Source organism: Sphaeramia orbicularis, chromosome 24 (assembly GCF_902148855.1).
Source record: "Sphaeramia orbicularis chromosome 24, fSphaOr1.1, whole genome shotgun sequence".
Lineage (NCBI taxonomy): Eukaryota > Metazoa > Chordata > Actinopteri > Kurtiformes > Apogonidae > Sphaeramia > Sphaeramia orbicularis.
Genome location: NC_043979.1, coordinates 37,097,532 through 37,111,945, shown reverse-complemented (window position 1 = coordinate 37,111,945; position 14,414 = coordinate 37,097,532). Strand labels below are relative to the sequence as shown.

The window sequence follows — 14,414 nt, the reverse complement described above, 5'->3', positions numbered from 1 at the left end:
GCTTACAAAGGTTTCAACATAGAGTTACACAGTTCACACAGTTGTAATTTTAGGATGCCTCTAAGGCTATATATCATTGGAAAACTGACAGCAATATTTTTTCTGCACTATAATATATGCCATATTGTGTTGAGTGTAATTAGTTGCTCACTGTGCATGCATTAGCAGCAACCTTTCTTTAATCAAAGCAAATTGTGTTATATTAGACAGATTTCAAGTCAGTTAATTAGCTTAACTTGACTTTGGACATCCTGTAATGCATGTACCATGATGAAGATGCTGAAGCACTGTTGTACATTATTGTACAGTTCTAGATGAGTGCTAGTCAAGTAAAATATTTATGTTACCTCTTAATAAAAAATAAATAGATTTGTTGGACCAGTAAAATAAAACATATATCTGGGAGTCTCAGCTCAAGGACAAAGGCCCTTTGTCTGATATATATCGTATAGCTTCATAAACATTATTTACCGGTTCTGAAAAGCCAGTACAGTGTTCTCTCTTGCCCTCTCTTGTTTTACTTCAGTTTCCATTGTGTTCAAACTCTTCATCACGTCCTCCCTCTTCTCCCTGAAGGAGCTCCACAGGGCACCTAAAGCATCTGCTTCACTTTGCCTCCACCCTACACCTCTTTGCACCTCCTCCAAAGCCATTGTGAGAGCCACAGCTTGGCTCCTGCAGGACGTTCTTCCCTGAGGATGGCTCACATCCTTGGAGGCCCTCCATTCTGCCCCACAAAGGTGAAGGTGGGCCTTGCTTAGTTGACCATCCAATCCCACAGCCTCAGCTTCAAGCCGTGCCACATCTTTAGCCACTTCTCCTATTCCGTGATGCAGCTCTTCAGCTTTGGAGCGATCCCAGCTCCCTCTGCCTTCCACAGACTCGTGGAGGTGACGAACAGCCTGAGACGCAGCTCCATGTTTATCAAGGAAAGTCTTTAACTCAGTTAGGCACTCTTTACGGAGGAACAAAAGACGCTGGGATTCACTGAGTGGTTGTAAGCAGTCTTCCCTCCAGCCCTGGAGTTGCTGCTGGGCCTCTGGTGTGGACGACAGAAGCAGCGAGGACTCCTTCTGCTGTAGAGTTTCTCTCAGCGATGCAAATTCCTGCAAGTGTGCCTCGTGTTCCTGAATAAAAATTAGACAAGTTACTATGCGCTCCAAAAGAGTCCATGTGTGTTTTGGTTATTGGATTTTCTTTCCAGAAAGACATTAAAAATAAAAAACAGTGGTTGCAGTGTGTGCCACATGGGCCCTGAGCAGTAACGCCAGCAATTTCCATTTACCGCATGTTATTCCCTCACTTTCATTTGCATATTTCCTTTCTGTCTCTGCTTTTCTCTGTCAAATAAAGGCAAAAATAATCTTAAAATGAGTGATTATTTGACTTTTTGATAACTGATTATTTATTGTTTTTCAAAATTCAAGAATTAAGATAAATAAAAATGTATTTTTCACAGCCAAAAAAGGACAAGTAAAATTTAAAAACAGATTCATTTCCATTTCATGGTAGTGTGACTAATAGGATATATTTCGTTGGAATAAGGGTGACTTTTTCGGGAAACCAATGATTCACAGTCTCATCCCTTCTACTGTCTTCATGCTGTTGTTTTCAACATCAGTACCTGACAGAACAACAACCTGCAAGCTGCAACTACATGCTGAAGATGGCAGGTCTTGACAAAGACATTTTTTGCGAGGCATTTTCTTCTGTGGGGATTTAGACAGTTTAATACCATAGTGTTCTTCCTTGTGCAGATTTTGAAAAGACACTGTCACGGCATCTTACACTCAGAATGGAAGTCCTTTAAAAACAGACAAACAGTCCAGGGAGGTTTCATCCCAACTGGAAAGAAACTTTGTCATACACTTACTCTTAATCCAACTGCCTGTGTCTGAAAATCCAGTGACCAAAACATAGACAAACTCAACAGCAATCAATATAAACTCAGTTACTGTAACTGCTCTACTGTAAAAAGCTTCAAAAGGACATCACTGTTGAGAGCATTGACTTCTAACCTTGAGCTTATTAACTGCAGCCTCGAGATTAGCAATATCAACCAGGGATGTGCTCCTCAAGTCAGACAGGAATCGTTCACTGCTTTGGGTCACGCTCAGCAATTCCTGGTCAAACGACTCCAGCTGTGACAGCTGTGACTCCAGCAGCTTAAGCCTAAAAGGAATATTAGAGGAATATAACCATGATTAATGTTTTATCTGGTGCACACTGAAGTAAAAATAATCATCTTAGAGAAAAATGGGTGAACAAAGGAGGACAAGAATCCATTCATGTAGAGGTGAACAGATGTATATTCAGTAATCTTGTAATAATAAATAATATACAATTGCCTTTGTGATATGCTGTTTTTCAGAGAATCGCCTCTTTCCCGTAGTTCTGTGAGATTATTATTAAGTTCTTGGACACGAGGTTCAGGTGCTGTGGGGGACAGACACAGTCCGAGATTCAACAGACCAAAAAGGAGAGCCTCATAGGACGATGTCTCCTTCTGCATGTCCTGTTTGGGGAATAACAACATAAAAATAGCACAAAATATGTTGGTGATATAAAGATAGAACTCAAGAGTCATTACATAAGCACAAAAATAGGTTTTAGTTCTGACTTTTTAATAACTCAAACTACCAAACAACCTTTGCTGCCACAGACACTGTCTTTGCAATGTTCACTTATAGGAATAAAAGAGTGAAAATGATCTCTTCCTATGCTCTTTTTGTTTAAAACACTGAACTTATTCATGTTAACCATCTTGACTACATTAAACTGAGCTACATGTTAATAGGATTCTCTAAATACATGGAACTAGAACTGATTGCAGTGGAGATCAATTAGCTGAATTAATAAAACAATTTATAGGAGAAACGGTAAAAAAATTTACCTGAACATTCTGCAGTTCATTTCTCAGTTTCACTTTGTCTGCAGAAAGTAGGTCTGTGTCTGGACAGCAAACAGACTCACATCTGCCCAACCAGCTTCTCATGGACAAGCTCTCCTTCTCAAATCTGCAGATACAAAAATGTCGCAGGAATAATATATGGCATCACCTTTGACTGCAATCAATTTAACCAATACAATGCAGAAAACGGTGATGTTCAAGTGCATAAACACACACACTGATGCTGGATATATAGTTTTTTTTTTTGTTTGTTTGACCAGTCTAGTATCAGTGACAGGGTCATAATGGGGTGACCATATCTCCCCAGAGCACCCAGAGCTAAAAGTAATCCCTCACAGACAGACCTGCAGGAGGGGAGATGAGGCCGACAATAAAGCAGCAACCACACAGACAGTCCACAGACACAGACAGCTGACAGATCATTATTTTTCCAAGTGATACACAGAACAGAAAAAAGTGCAAGTCCATTGTGTGATCAAAGGATCTGATAAGATGAAGCGTACTATTATAATACAAAGACTGACTGGGAAACAGACAGACTGATTCAGAGACAAGATTGTGTTTATCTACAAAAATGACCGAATGATTCAGGAAATAAGTCATAAAGAGGCAGGTTTTGCATAAAGGGCAGGACAATAAAATGGCATATCATCTTACACACATATATTTCCATGTTTATGTTTGTGTGAGGTGATAAAAACCTGACATATTCAACCAAACACCAGATACAGACACACGTGGTCATCACAGCAGCTTGTAGTGCAGTATTCATACACAATGAAACGAAAACAGAGATTTACGGAAATGTCTCTTTGTTTTACTTGTTGCGTATCATTAATCCGTTCTCTCCAATTAAATATACACGTGAACTTGTTAACACATATTTATGTTTACTGTACCTTTGCCACAGTGCTAAAAGGCTCTCTAATGTAGATTGCTTTTCTGCGGCCTTTCCTATAAACTCTGCTTGTTGTTTCTGGAGGTTGGCCACCTCTTCCTCCAGTTGGACACCCTCTCCAAGCCTCTTCAATGCTGAACACAAAGCCATCAGCCGGGGTTTCAACTGCTCAACAGCCTGGCAGACTTCCTGCAGGGAGTAACACACATGTAGTCAAATCTGCAAAGTATCTGAAACAACCACAATGTAAACCCTTGAAGAGAGAGAATACTGAAATTAAAATCACAATGCTCAATTTAAGAGTGAGCAGATTAAAGGTTCAAGGTGCAAAATTTAGTAACATTTAGTGGTGAATTTGAAGATTGGGATGCGACAACAAGATCATTTTTACAACATCAGCACGAATGAGAAGTCCTACAAGGTGCAGCTGTGATGGTTTTCTGACCATATGGTATCATTGTGAATATTATAATTAGTTTCTGAAATTAGTTCCTCCTAAATCACTTGAAATATTAATCAATTGAATTGTGTATTAAAACAAAAAAATCTCCTAAAAACAAAATGTGCATGCTTTCTTCAGATTCTGCTTATTCTTTAAACACATAATTCAACACAGTCATTCTAATGTAACAGTAGAAACGTCTTCTTTACCATGTGATCCTGCAGGTTTTTGTAGGTTTCCGAGGATGATATACAGTTGCTGATGGGACAGTCTATCTTCTGTTTAAGCTCACTCATTGTTTTCTTGATCTGAAAATAAGACATTTGTTACTACATAAATTGGCGCTGCAGATGCTTAAATATTATTTCCCTATCAAATGCTCTACTGGATGAATACTGACAAACCTATGGGTTAAAACTCTCTTTATTCCTACTTCATTATGCGTACCTGTTCCAGATTATCGTTGTATCTCTGCCTGTAGGTGGCGCTCTGGTGGAGCTGTCCACTCAGCTGCTCCACCCTCCCCTTCAACTCTTCCCAAAAGCGCCTCATCTGTGTAAGACGTGCCCGAATGCGCCCAGCCTCTCCGGGGGTCACAAACTTCGACAGGGCCTTGCAGTCCTCCTCCATGTGAGCCAGGGTTGTTCTTCTTTCCTCTAAACCTTCAGCCACAGCCTGCGGGAATGCAGCAGTGAAAACATACTGCAACTATTAAACTATCTAATGAAGGTCAAAATGCCAAAAGAAAGCGATCTAATCATAGCATATTGAGAGACAGATCTTCAAAGTCATAACACACCAATCAGCTGCCTCAGGATTCCTAAAGTCCTTTTAACCCCATTTTTTTGACAAGATGTTTTCCAGACCTCCATAAGAGTGACAAGCTTAGGTCTGGCAAGGCGAGATTAAATTTTCTTCAATATAATCAATGTATTCCTTATATACTAGTCTTCGCAGGGTCTGCAGCACTGACCCAATTTCGCTTCAGGGGCAGATTAAAATTTCATCATAACCGTAATAACCTTCAGGCTACTCTGATACTGTACATCACACTGTATACACAAGGCCAGAAAGCAATTTTTACACTTTTCACTTGGAGCTACAAATACAAATATGTTTGTACGATGCTTATATTTTTTTGTGGATAAAAGAAACTGCATCTTCTTCATCAGCAGCAACAATACAGAGCTCTAGGGCAGCAAAGTGACTTATCTCAGAGGAAGGTACAGAGATAAATGCGATGACAGACTAATAAAAAATTAGGTACCTCCACAGCGCTGATATTTTTATCCAGTGGATCTAAGGAGGAGGTGGGGTTCACAGCCTCCAGCTCTTTCTCTTTCTCAGAGATCCAAGACGAGAAGGCCTCTGATTCGCTGCTGAAGCGCTGCCACCACAAACACATCATCTCCAGCTGGACAACACTAGAAAACATGAGGCCAAGAGACGTTCTTGTCAAACAGATGTGTAGAAATGTGTGAAATGTGCACACTTGATACCTGTTGGCTGGGATATAACTTTAATTATGTGTTTCTTTCACAGGAAATTTAAAAAAGCTTGGAAAATCTGCACTGCAGGCTCCACTTACATGTTATAATAGAGGCTGTAACAATAGGTTCACTGTCACATTTTTCAAAATTACAGTGACATTACTGCAGTGATATTTGCATAATGAATCTGTCTCTTCACTTGACTTTTCTTGATTTGTGCTAACAAAAGAGATGCTATAATATTTATCAGATGTGACAATACTGTACATACGTCTTATTGAGCTGGTCTTGCAGCTGTGTGACTGCTTCTCTGGTGGACTGAGCCTGTTGTAAAAGAAGAGTCTGAGTTTTTGGACTGAGCTGAATATCAGCTGCTTTCTCCAGAAGGAGATCAGCTTGCACAGAAAACTCCTCAACCCTGGTGAATAGCTCCTGCAGATGGGGAAGAAGAATACATGTATTATGAGCAAATATGAGGCTTGCAGAGTATGCATGCAATGATTGTCAGAGACAAATACACAAACCTTGCTGTGTTCCAGTTCGATTCTTAGGCTGTCCAGGCTGTTGAAAATGAGCTCTTTGTGCAGCTCATTGCTGGTATTGCTAATAGATCTCCAAACCATTTCTCTTTGTGTTTCAAAAGTCTGCCAGGAGCTCAGAGTGGCCTGTGGGTGACACGGATGGATAGCAGTGAGAACATCAGAGAACAGTTTCCTAGATGCTAAATGTAGCTTCACCTCTGCATCAACTTCATTCATTCTCATTATTGTTATCATGATATTTATTCATAGTTCATAGGGATACATTTGCAAAAACAATATCATATCTTCCTCATAACAAACATCCCTTGCAATCAATTGATAAGTTAGACTTGCATCACTTAACAGAATTAACCACATTGTAAGAATGTATTATTCTAAAAAGTGCCCATCAAAATATCATTCAAGGCACAAATGATTCAACACACTTAGTGATGTGAAGTAAAACTGAGAAATGAAAAGCATTTCAATTATAACACAAGGTCAAACTGGACAAAATTCCACAAATGGTAGCTAAAGAAAGTATTTATGCATCCAAGGCCAAAAACATGTTAGTACTTATTCTTGGGCATGTGTGGAGGGGAGGCTGTTAAATATGGTTATCATAAAATGTTTGGTGTTTACAAAATAGCTTCACCAATGCAGTGTTGGTGTCATAGACATTTTCCTGAAGAAACGTGTTGATTTTCTGATCAATAAGAAGACAGTGATGGAAGTAAATAAACAACTCCCAAGACAATGGACACAAACTAAATTAACATACCACACAACAATCAATATGTGGTTAAGGTTCAACATGGACCAATCATTGATCACAGTAGGAGTGTGTGGACTGATCAATGACACACACATGTGAAATGCAAACATTTAACACACTAAAACATCCAAACTACCTGGAGGCTGCGCTCCTTCGCTTCTGCTTTAGAGTCAATGTCTCTGAATGCTCCCTCCAGTTCACGTACAGACTGGCTAAGCCCCTCCCCTTTTTGCAGCTGGCGGCAGTGGGACACCAGAAGCTCCGCCTCTCTTCGGTTAGCATACAGGCGCTTTAGGTGATGCTATAAAAGTTGCACAAGAAAGACAACAATATGATGCACTTCCTTTTAGAGACAACATGCTTAACATCATATATAGATGCTTAAATGAAGTGTATGCAATTTCTTCCGCTAGGTGTTGCTCAATTAAAGCAATTACAGATGTTGAAGAGTAATGATATTGTGAAGTAATGTGGGAATGATAATTGTTAAAAATCTCTGACTTAGATGGAAATCATGTGTTCAGATGATTTCTGGATGCTTTGTAATTCTGTTTATATCCCAGTTAGTGACAAACTTTCATATTTTGTCTTGTCAGCTGAAAAAGATGCAAGCAAATTAAGTAAAAAAGGCTATTACAGTGAATAAAATTACATATTTGGACATTAGCAGTACTTTTAATATAATACACATAGGAACACATAAATCTCTCTATCTATAAATGTAAATAAAAATAACTTAAACTTTGTTGGCCTGTTGCATAATTACAACTACCTAAATTTTCATCAGCATAATGTAAAGGATCTTGTAAAAAAATAAATAAATAAATAAACAAATAAAAAATCCTGAACGGGCTCTATACAGTTGATTCTTATAACATCTGTGTAAACTGAAGGCCTTGACCACAGACCTGGTGAATAAGATAAAGCTGTTTGGCCTCCTCCAGATCCTCAGCATCCAGGATCCTGTTGATCTGCTCCTCAGCCTCCCTTCGTGATTTCAGGACTTCCTCCAGAGCACTGTGCACCTCCTCCCTCAGCTCCTCATACTGGAACATAGAGCCCTCCTCATCCCACTGTAAATATGAAACAAGAAGGCAGATGATCAGATGGAAGGATCTTGTTGAGAAAAAAATGCTCAGACATTTTGATTATTGTCATTACCTGGCAGAGAGATGAAAAAAGAGTTCTCAGGTTGGTGGAGAGTTTGGTCAGAGCTGTTCTCTGTCTCTGAATCTCCAGTTCAGAGCTGACCTCAGACAGTCCAGACAAACGACTCTTTAGCCACAAGAGGCTTTCCTCTTGGGCATCTACTGCTTCCTGTAACGCCTGGAATCGACAAAAAAAGAAGAGCTCAGACTTCCCAAAGTGGAGCTGTAGTGAATCATGATTTAATCTTAAGTAAAAGTATTAATACGTGGGAAAATACTGAATATGAAACCTTAATTAAAGCTATTACCAGCATATTGTATTCAAAGTAAAAGTAGTTCATCATGTCTGCATATTTTATTTAAGGTCATGTCTCTATATTTTTTTTAAATTTCTGTCTGACTTTATGTTTCTGTGTTAATCATCTCTTGTCCTCTTTCAGGTCTAGTCTAGTCTGTCTGATTACCTGCCTCTGTCCTAATGTGTTGCACCTGTGTCTCATTATCTCCATCCACCTGTGTATATTCTGTCGTCTACCATGTACCTCGGCTTTTTTTGACCCTATTAATAAACTACTTTTCATCTTGATCCCGAGTTGTGCATTATGAGTCCAGTTCTCATATCTTTGACATAGTCATTATATAGGAAAATGGTCCTTGTCAGTGTTTTATGATAATGCATGATTCTTTAAACACATATTACTGCTGCTTTAATGTGTTAATGCTTTATTTTGCTGCTGTACATGTTTATGGATGATCATTTTAAATTTACTTTAAAAACTGGTAAACTGGTAGTTTAATCCACAGTAATTTATCATATTCCTTAAAATCATCACGTTTTTAGTATCACTGGTTTTTGAGAACCACATATTTCAAGGGTCACCAGCTCGATTCCCCAGACAAAGAAATGTACCCTTGAGCAAGGCACTTTAGCCCCCATTTACCTGAGTGCTCCTAGTCTGCAGTGCATGAAGTTCCTGCATGTTTCAACTAGTGATATCTAAATGTACTGGAGTTAAAAATTCAAAAATTGCCCCTGAGATTGTAGTGGAATTGAAGTACAAATTTACATAAAATAAAAAGTAAATGGCAAGTACCAGAGATTTTTACTGAAATAAAGTGCATATAATACATTCCACTGCAGTATAATAGTGTTTTCTCACCTGAACAGCAGTGTCCAACTGCTCTTGGTCTTTGGAGTTTCTCACAGACTCTTTCAAGAGTCTCATCTGCCTCCTCTTAGAAGAAAGCCAATCAGAAAGCTCACAGAACCTACAGAAAGAAGAACCGATGCCACTTCTGTAGTAATGAGTCAGACTCTGAGGTGTTATTTGGACTTTGTCGTGCTATGAATCCTTACCTCTCATTCCACTCTTTCCATTTATCGGGGTGCTGCTCCAGTTTGAGGTAGGTGCTCTGGATTTGCTCTGTAACCTCTTCGACAGCCCTCCTGGTGGAGTCGAGCACTCTGTAAGCCGTGTCATTGTCAGGAAGCCTCTGACACAGATCCTCCATGTTCCTAATCCTCTTCTCGCACAAAGTCAGAGGTTTGCGTTCCCTGAAGAAACTCTGCAGATAAGAAAGAGGAAATGTTGAAGCTTCAGGTGAATGATGAAAAACATTAATTGATCTTATCTTCCTTTCACTTTTGGTCTTGGTTTAATCTGTTCTGATGGTTTACAAAGTCCTGCGCTCACTCTGTGCTCTTTGATCACTCGTTCGCTGGTGCAGGTTCCAGACAGGGCTTGTATTTCTCTGTCCAGCTCAGCCCGACAGTCTTGTAGGATCACAGCCACTCGACTTCGCTCCACCTCCACTTTGAGACGCAGGAGGTGAGTCGGTACCTCGCTCTGAATGTCCTGTAGAAGCACATGAAGCAAAAGATAAAACATCCAGTTTTGGAAAGGTAAGTCATGCCACAAGAGAAGTTGTTTTGAAGGATTTAGACCAGGTGTGTTAAACTTATTCTAGTTCAGGGCCCACATACATCCCAGGATGATCTCGAGTGGCTGGGCCAATAAAATAATAACATACAGTGGTGGAAAAAAGTTTTCTGACACCCTTAAAATTTTACATAATCTAAAATATTATCATGAAATAATTGTCGAAAAATCTTTTTTGTGTTTCTTAAGGTGTGACTAGATCAGACAGAAACAAATGCAATTGTTTTGTTTAGTGTTAACAAGAAAAAAATATTTACATTATGAAAATGTTTACATCTACAAACCATCCTTTAAAACTGTGAATAACATGAACCTGAAAGAAAAACAGGTGCAGTTTATCAATATTATGTCTCAGCTTATCATTTACACATGTGCATTGCAACTGATCACAGTGGATCTATAAAAGCATAAACATTTAGTAACACACATAATATTGTTAAAATTGTACTTACTTCTCTTAAGACATTTCAGACATTTCATTTCTTGCAAAAGGATAGTTTGTAAAAATAAACAAAAAGACAAAGATTTGGAGTTGTCATTATTTATTGGTTATTATAATAGTATTTTACTGGTTTGTCCCACTTGAGATTGAGTTGATCTGTATGTGGCCCCTGAACTAAAACACTTTTCACACCCTTGATTGTTAATATCTCAGTATAATTTTTGCACTTCCCAGATTCAGCGCTATGGTGGGCAAGTTTTTGTGCATGGGCTGTATGTTTGACATTCCTGATTTAGAACATTTCTTATAACCGAGAAGATGGATGTATACATTATAAAAGCCATTACTGTGGTTTATGGTTGTATCTTTGTCTTCTAGGTTACACTTGAACTGGTGTGTCCTTCTAAAATATAATATAAAGATATTTAAAAATAGTCTAGTAGAAAAAATCCATTAATTTCTAATATAACTCAACCCAAAACATGTCAAAACTACAAAATATCCCCAGTAGAGTTTGCGAGTAAACACCACAACAGCTTCAGGTTATCCTAATGAATACAAACTAATTATAAATGACTGTAGGGGAGTCTTTTAAATCTCAAGGTCTTCTGGGCTATGTAAATGAAGTATTGGGTATGCTCCTCCAGAGGTGTGCAGTAATTAGCGTGAATGTGAAAACACAGTGACCCCTGACCTTCCAGTGTTTGTGAAGCCTGCGGACAGTTTCCTGCAGTCGCTGTTGCTCCTCCTCTGGAAGGATGTCGGTCAACTCGTCACACGCCTTCAGAAACACACTCAGAACCCGCTGGTCCAGTTGGCCAAAAAAGTCCTACAGAGTGAAGAAACACAAAGATTAGGTTAGGGATACATATAGTTCTGATGAAAGAGATAACCAGGTAACTCTCAGCTGAAGCAAAATAAAACATACAGTCATTCTGGAAGTTGTGTTGTATTTTTACCTACCATATCTAGCTGTGTTTGTGCAGAAGAAATAACAACCTTCTAAAATATTCAGTAAGACAACAAAAATTGCAATAAGCTCACCCACCTATAGAAAATAACTCGAAATCAGTGGAGATTCATGAGGTGGAAAGACTAACCAAGATTAATAAATGATTTATATATTGCAAGATGGATTTCATGGAAGAGGTATTTGTTGGACTAAAACATGTGTTTGGTGATTGAACTTGCCATTCTCGCATCTTAAAATCCTATTTTCTGCCCCTGTGCTGCACATTATGTCATGCAAAAAGAATTATTGTTCTGCATTCGCTGTGACCCATATTAATATAACATTTGTAATATGGACACTGAGGATGTCAGAAACTGATTTACAGGTACAATGCTGTTCTGTAATGGTGTTCTTGATATAAAAAAAAGTGGGCAATAAATTCTCAAGAATGAAACACTCAATAAACCAACGTTAACACATTAGGTGCACCCATCATGTTCTTAAAGAAGCTCTGAATTTATTGATCTTACAGAGTGTTTTTTCAGTAGCTCCTCTGGTTCTCCGGTCTCTCTCAAGCAACCCTGAGCTTTTTTCAGCACTCTCTCCAGCTCCTGCCGTGACTCCTCAAACCTCCTCCTCAGGCAGCTGTTGGCCTCTTCTTGCCTCTTCCATTCCCCAACCTCCTTTAGCAGAGTCTGAAAACAGGAGGGACAGTAGATGGATGTGATCGTAATTGGTCTCGTTGGTAATATAATGTAATTACATTGTTTGCCTTACGTCATGCAAATGAATTATGAGACACTTGAGTATGTCTAATCTGCACAGTTGCCTCCTGGGTTTTTGATGTTCTTGTAATCTCATTAATATAATCAGCGTTGTGGGTAACGCAGGGTCAGCATGGCATGCTGCTATGTGGATGTGTACATGTGTGCGTAACACTAACCTGTGCTGAAACTTGTATATCAGTGACTCTCTTCTGCAGCATGGACAGGTTGAAGTTTCGAAGCACCTTGCTGGTGGAGAGCGCCCTCTGCAGGGTGTGGTGGTTCCTCTCAATGATTGACAGACAACGTTTACAGCTTTGCTGCTGGTTTAGCAAATCCTGCAAACATTTCCATCACACATAAGAATTTATTTTAAAATAGCGTTGGGAAAATGTACTTTCATATGTAATAAATTACTTGTTACCCTGTTAAAAATGAAACAAGCAATGCTTATATTTATCTATGACTTATGCACTAGGATTGTAATATTTCACAGATTGATGTCCCTTTTACCGTATTGGATTTAACTATATTTTTCTCCATTGTTTTATTAATTATTTGCATTATTTTTGATACTGTTTTTATTTTTTAGATTGTTTCTCTTTTTAAGCTGTGTTTCAACAGCAGGCTATGTACACTAGATGACAATCATCTCTGATAGCTAACTCTAGCACATGCACAATAGTTTGTGTTTCTATTGACTATTGAGTGCTGATCCTATCAAATAAATGAGCAATAAATGAGATAAAATGTAATGTTACAGCTAATTACATTTTGATTATTTTTTTAACGTGTGTAACAAATTGGTATTTAAACTGGGAAAAAGCAAACGTAAACCAAAACTAATGTTAGGGCTGCGATAGGTTTCAAATGCAAATACAACTGAAATTGAAGTACTGAAAGAAGTTCTTATCCAATGACATGGCTGTTATATTCTGGGCTTTTCACTGAAAATAATTTATTCCAATACAACCTCTTTGCAATCACAAACATTGTCACTGTAACTGAATTACTGATCATATTTAGTTTAACACTTAATCACATACCATTATTATTATTAGTAGTAGTAGTAGTAGTAGTAGTAGTAGTTGTAGTTATTGCATTTCAATAAAAAGATGATGTTCAACTTGTATGGATAAACGTGAACATTATGAAAACAATGGCGACCATTTAATACTGTCATTGTTACGACATCTAACCTGCCACTTCTGTTTGTGTTGGGTCTGAGCTGATACATCTGGGTCTCTGTCTGCAGATGTGATGCAGCTGGCCCGTTCCAGGGCCTGGTAGAAAGCAGTGATGTGTTTCTCCATCTCCTCTAAGAGCGGCAGAAGGACATGACACTCTCTCACCAGGGACGGACACCGCTCTCTGACCTGAGGACACATTAAACACACCATTAAATACTGACATGCAAAGTGTCGGTGTGATTACAGGGGGAAAGTAATTGAGTTGAAATGAAAAAATTAAAGATTTTAACCAGCTTTGCAAAGCCAGATCTGTCTCCACACTGTTTCAGCACTGACATCCTTATCATTCTGGAAACAAAAAAACTCTGATCTTTTGGTATATTTGCATTTCTTTAAACCAATCACAGTTGTCTTGGAAGGCAGTAAGCCCAGGATGCAGCAAAAAGTATTGGGGGGAACATTTGCACATGAGGAACCCTAACATTAAAACGTCTCAATCTCAAAAGAAAATACAACAAACAGGCTTGTGTTGATACAAATCTCCATCAAAACATGTCATTTTCAGTGAGTACTTGTTTGTTCAGATGTTGTTGTTTCCCATTATGAGGGGAACAGTGAGAATAGGAGCCAATATTATATCTTAGTCCCACAAACTACTTCCTGTGAGTCAGAGGGGGGTTGGGCGTTAAATGATACCTACTTTACTCAGCTGACTTTTTGCCGTTGCCATAGTTGCCATGACCCTGGCAGCCTCATCCTGTGGTGCATCCTTGGCAAGAAGCTGAGCACTACGGGCAGCCAACTTGTATTGCGTCTCCATGGCAACAACCTTTTGCTTTGTATTCTGAGATTAGAGATAGAGGCAAGGGGTCATCTTAGACATCCTCAAATTTCTAGCAAGGCTTCAGTCAAAAGTGCTTTTATTGATAAAAACATTAAAC

General features: G+C 38.8%; 1 protein-coding gene across 1 annotated transcript in view; it reads right to left on the bottom strand.

The window, feature by feature from the left end:
- The window catches only part of syne1a (spectrin repeat containing, nuclear envelope 1a), a 141,839-nt gene that overhangs the window by 126,609 nt on the left and 816 nt on the right, over positions 1–14,414 (bottom strand). Inside the window, exons 3-23 of the mRNA XM_030128026.1 lie at positions 14,174–14,317; positions 13,483–13,659; positions 12,463–12,621; positions 12,050–12,214; positions 11,262–11,396; positions 9,880–10,041; positions 9,543–9,751; positions 9,346–9,454; positions 8,199–8,363; positions 7,946–8,110; positions 7,174–7,338; positions 6,266–6,406; positions 6,013–6,173; positions 5,519–5,675; positions 4,699–4,926; positions 4,461–4,559; positions 3,811–3,998; positions 2,894–3,017; positions 2,349–2,515; positions 2,019–2,172; positions 472–1,127 (exon numbers count right to left, since the gene is read on the bottom strand). Coding sequence (XP_029983886.1) covers positions 472–1,127; positions 2,019–2,172; positions 2,349–2,515; positions 2,894–3,017; positions 3,811–3,998; positions 4,461–4,559; positions 4,699–4,926; positions 5,519–5,675; positions 6,013–6,173; positions 6,266–6,406; positions 7,174–7,338; positions 7,946–8,110; positions 8,199–8,363; positions 9,346–9,454; positions 9,543–9,751; positions 9,880–10,041; positions 11,262–11,396; positions 12,050–12,214; positions 12,463–12,621; positions 13,483–13,659; positions 14,174–14,317 — 3,830 coding nt within the window. The remainder of the gene's footprint in view (positions 1–471; positions 1,128–2,018; positions 2,173–2,348; positions 2,516–2,893; positions 3,018–3,810; positions 3,999–4,460; positions 4,560–4,698; positions 4,927–5,518; positions 5,676–6,012; positions 6,174–6,265; positions 6,407–7,173; positions 7,339–7,945; positions 8,111–8,198; positions 8,364–9,345; positions 9,455–9,542; positions 9,752–9,879; positions 10,042–11,261; positions 11,397–12,049; positions 12,215–12,462; positions 12,622–13,482; positions 13,660–14,173; positions 14,318–14,414) is intronic.